The 5,165-nt window shown below is 31.9% G+C and overlaps 1 protein-coding gene across 1 annotated transcript; it reads left to right on the plus strand.

The window, feature by feature from the left end:
* The first annotated feature begins 2,740 nt into the window (after positions 1-2,740).
* On the plus strand, positions 2,741-4,651 carry LOC149210559 (FCS-Like Zinc finger 10-like). Its single transcript, XM_089394448.1, has 2 exons — positions 2,741-4,140; positions 4,258-4,651. The coding sequence occupies exons 1-2, from the start codon at positions 3,593-3,595 to the stop codon at positions 4,409-4,411; spliced, it is 702 nt and encodes a 233-aa protein (XP_089250574.1). The 5' UTR covers positions 2,741-3,592; the 3' UTR covers positions 4,412-4,651.
* The last annotated feature ends 514 nt before the right edge of the window (positions 4,652-5,165 follow it).

Here is a 5,165-nt window from a genome sequence, read left to right on the forward strand (position 1 = left end):
TAGCAGTTAACCCCCTCACCTCCCTTTCCCCCCTCCCCTCTCCTCATCTACTCTCTTACTTAAAGGACCTGCAACCTTGTCAGTTCCAACATCTTTGGACAAAGTAGTAATAGTAGTGTGAGGCATAATAGTGTCAGAGCACTCACTGACACAATGGTCACTCACAAAATTACCACGCTCTACTAAGAGAATTATGTCTCATTAAGCCCTTCTTAACCAATAGAAAAAAATTAGAAATAACATTTTTAGTAATTAGAAAATAATTTTTAAATTTACACGAAAATAAGAATATTCAACATTTTCACTAAACTTTAGTTAAAATTGTATAAACTTGACAAAATAACAAGAAATCAACCCACTTTGACAACAAAACAAATGCTATAGTCCTTCATAAGACAAGGACTAATAACATCTTAAATTTTAAATTCAAGAAATTAAAATAAAAATAAAAATTATTTAATTTTATAATAAGTTTTACTAAGGGAGTCATCTAACGAGGTGGGAGAATTGCCCGGATGACCAAAAGTGGCTAGAATCCAAGCAAAAAAATTTCAAAGAATCTCGTAGAGATAGTGTTTGAATCATGTTTTTGATGGTGGAAATGGATTCAGCACCATCAAAAATGTCTAAGACACCTAAAATTTTGAAGTTTAACATCTATAACTTAGATTTAGATAAATCTTTGTCGGATTTTCTCTAAATATACCCAGAATTTCCATAACTTTCCGGACAATTCCTCCAAATGATTAGACTACTGCTTTATTAAATGATTAATATCTAACTACATAAAAAAACTCGAATCAAATAATGTATTTAAATTTTTCCATACATGTTTACTTCAAAGAAATATCTTTAAATCATAAATTTAATCAAAAGAAATTCCGTTTTAATCATAAATTTTGATTTAATCAAAATTTCCGTAACTAAAATTATTTGGCATTTGGAATTTTGCCAAAATATTTATTTCAAAAAAAAAATTCCAATGTTCAAATACTTGCTTTCATGTATAAGGAACATCGAAGTTATCGGAATGTTATATAATAATTTATTATTTTTAATTATTTTATATAAGTAATTATTTTATATTTATTATTATTATTGTTATTGTTGTTATATAAATTAAATTATAGTAAAAATTAAAAAAAAAAATTAATTAATAATAATTATTAAAATATTTATTTTATCATATATTTTACATTATTAAAATTTAAAAAAATCATAAAAATTAACTAAATTATAATTTTATTTATAATTATTATTATTATTATTATTTAACAATAAAAAATAATATATAATCATATATATATATATAACATTAATTTTAATCATGGTAATTCACCATCATTTTATTATGGAAATAGGTTTTATTATAGTATTATGTATCTTCACTATTGTTTTTCAATACCATATGTTTAAAAAATCAAGTCTTTTTTATACCATATTTGTCAACATAACATTTCTTAAATTAATAAATTTAATTAAAAATGATAGACAAATTTTGACACATACACATACTATTAAAAATGTTCTAAAATATAATATAGAGATTAAATCTTTATTAAAAACTTAATAATTATTAATAATTAAATTAAAATATTAAAATACTATTCTAAAATAAAAACACTTAATAACATAATTATTAATTGAAATATTAAAAATATTATTCTAAATTAAAAACACTTAATAACATAATTATTAATTTTAATTTAATTTTTAAAACTATTAAATTAATAATATTTTTAAAAATTATTTATAATAATATCAAAAATTTCAAATTTAAAAGGCAAAATAACAATATCACTATTTTTATCAACCAGTGTATTGTGATATTGAATAGAATGATAGATTTCACATCATTTTTATTATAATGTAATCATTTTTATCAAATAATGTCATAAATTTTTATTATATTGTCCTGAAATTATCAAATAAAATCATAAACTTTAAAAAAATCACACTTGAGGAAGACTAGATAACATTTCCTATAATATTTTTAAACAATTACATTTATTTTTAAATATAAAATATTTTCTATTAATAAAACTAATTAGCTAATTATATGTTATTTTTAAATACAAAATATTTTCTATTAATAAAACCAAATAGTTATCATTAATATACAGCGAATTGAAAAAATACAAAATCATCAAAATTATGTTATTTAAATGATATGCAAGAATAAATATAAAACCTTAACTAATTGTTTTTTTAAATGAGCCCCAAAAAGATAATTGATAAGGCTAGCCTCCAAATTTACACCCTGGCCACGCCACCGTGACCTCCTAAATATAAGCCTTTTAACTCCTGCATTATATTTGACCAGTTGAAAATAAGGGTAAATGTGGCTTGCCGTTCACATCAAATTTCGCCGCGTGCGCATCCCTTCGACGACAGCCTCGAATTAGTCTGACTCCATGTGGGATTCGCTAATTTGGACCATGATTCAGGCTAGCAACCATGGGTTACGTAACGTCAATTGCTGGGGAGTTTGTGAAATATATACGTATTTTATGCGTTATGTATACAAATTGGTGAACAATTTGTTTGTGCAAATTGGAGCAAGTAACCGTAGACAAAACTATTTCTGGAGGAATATATTAGTGTAATTATTGTCGTTTGCTATTGTAGTTATGTTTCCGTTAGATATGTTGCAAGTGGGGCTTGGGTTCGTTTAGGGAAATGTAGCTATAAATTTGGGTATGTGGGTGTTGCTCTTACCTGCCTGCTGCCTTCACTTGAGTACCTCCAGATTCACCAACAGCGACATTGTTGATGTATGTTAGTGGGTCTGTGTCCCCTTGTACAGAGTAGCAGGCAGCTGATTTGTCTGATACTCTAGGAAGGCCCCTGTTGTTAAAATATAGCAGAAGTTGTCCCGGATTAATCAGAATTCTCAGAGCGGAGTTCCTCCTTTTTAAGCAGTGGAGAAAGAGTTCGTGGCATTGACCAAAGAAGGGATTTGTATCACTGGGGAGCATGCTTTATAGTTTTGGGGGATTTTTTAGTTTTATGGAGGAAAAATTGGTGGCTCTTTGCTAGTTTTTGTGACAGAGTTGAAGGATTGTTTGTATCGTTTTTAGTGTACTGGTTTTGGAGTACATTGATGTTGGTAAAGAATTTCTGTCATTTGTCTGATTGTCAGCATTGACGGTCAGGCACAGGCTTGTGGAGGTGTAGAATGAGTTTAAGCCTTTTCCACCCTTTTGAAAATGCCCTTTTGAAGTGAGGGAGTAGTCAGGTGCTTTGAGGAATTTGGATCCTAGTTTTGCAGACAATTTTGTCTTTAGAAAACACCCATTACGGTTTATCGCAGGATCAATATATGCATCACTAGTTCCAGAGAGGTTTAGTCCAGGCTTGTAGTGTAAGGTCCTCTTTATTGCAGTATATCCATCACAACTTTCAAGGAGTTCTAATCCTGTTTGTGGAAGAGTGTAGCCGAAGTTGTAGTGATTGTGGATGAAGCCTGGTGCGCAAGGAGTTTTTGGGTGTTTTATTTTTCAATTGAACAGAGTGTGTTGAAGAAGTTAAGAACAAGGGTTGAAGGGATAATCCTCGGTAACACCTAGTAAGATAGAAGAGGAGAGGAAAGATGATGCTTAATCGGATGCCTGATTACCCATCCGATTCATCACCCAGCAGAGACTGGCCCAAATACAAGGTCAAGTTCTGCAATGTTCCTAGGATCTACATAGGTTTCAATTTAAAGGGATCTTCAAACTCTGAGGGGGCCAAAAGCCCAACTTCCCCTCTGGATATGAAAACATTTTCTGGAGTTGGAATCACTCATTCCTGGTTGAGTTCCCCCAAGCAGCAAAGAGTGACAATACCCATTGGTTCTCCATATGGATTTGCAAATCCCGCCTCTCAGAGTGGAATGGAGCATTCAGAGAGCTATACTTGTGTTAAATCCTGGCGTGCTCCAAAATTGAGCACAAAACACATATATAGTCATTGTGGTACCAAGTGTGAAACTGTACAATGCTCTGTTCGGAATCAACATGATCATGGAGTATGGGATGTCGCGTGGCCAGCTCGGAGCAATTCAAATGTTGCAGCGTTTCCTGTTGCCCATTTTCTCATAGCATGCTATCTCTGCAAAAGACAATTGAACCATGGGAAGGACATCTACATGTACAGGTCTCTTATAATGGTCATACCAAGGTTTTATTTTAATCTTTGAGAATCACATTGAATTTGATTATAATTTTCAATTCTCAAGATCTAGTCTCATTCCGTGTTTGCTGATTATTGCAGAGGTGACAAAGCATTCTGCAGCGTGGAATGCCGTTCCAAACAGATTTTGATGGATGAACGAATGGAAACATTTACTGCTTCTCCACCATATTCACGGAGTGATACTTCTTGCGGTAGAATTTTCTTCTTAACGAATACAACTGCTGCTTCATAAGATCAGAGGCATGGGAACCGTCCATCTGTTACATTCTATGTATTGTTTGCATCAGAGGATCTGTAGTAAAATGCACGGCCACAGATGATATAAAAATATATCTCTGTTTTGCTCGGAGAGAAAGGGAAGGGATGGGATAGTGCCCTTTTCTGAACCATATCAATTTGGAATGAGCTCTCTTGTGGTAAAATTTGTTCTGTTTTGAAATTTGAGAAGAAAACTTGAAATACTGAGGCTTTACCTATTCTCTGTGTCTTGTTCCAGTGAATCCTATTGTTTTTAGATACTACTCATATTATACTTGTTCCAGTATGATTCAGATCCATTCTCAGCGCAGATTAAAAAAACACGAGGTGTGATTGCAAGGTAAAATTTGTATATGATCTAAAATTCCTAAAATTGACCTGAACGATGTTTGATAAACTCATAAAATTGGCCTTAACTATGATTGATAACCCTGACAGGATCGCTTATTTGACAAATCATAAAGTAAAATGAGCCCATTAAAAACTGATGCGCACCTGCCTTCTGAAAGAGAAGGCGACAGCGATGCAATATCATGTTTCCAATAAAGTAACTTCTGTAAGGTGAAGTCACCCTACCTCGCAGTTTTCTAAAGGATGTGGCCCTGCGCTTCCAAAATAGATGTTGAGCATGAGGACAAGAAGGCTTTGACATAGATTTTGTACGTATTTCTTGAAACCGAAGGATCTTGGTAGGTTATGGACTAGGCGAAAATAGGCAACGTATAAAA

This window comes from Pinus tabuliformis, chromosome 1_2 (genome assembly GCF_031772625.1).
Source record: "Pinus tabuliformis cultivar Carrire ecotype Pingquan chromosome 1_2, CPIR1, whole genome shotgun sequence".
Classification (NCBI taxonomy): Eukaryota; Viridiplantae; Streptophyta; class Pinopsida; order Pinales; family Pinaceae; genus Pinus; species Pinus tabuliformis.

Bases quoted from the DNA above. Each gene is read 5' to 3' on its own strand.
- LOC149210559 (XM_089394448.1), top strand. From the start codon at position 3,593: ATGATGCTTAATCGGATGCCTGATTACCCATCCGATTCATCACCCAGC. The intron at 4,141-4,257 runs GTCTCTTATAAT...TGATTATTGCAG, and splicing joins AAGGACATCTACATGTACAG to AGGTGACAAAGCATTCTGCA.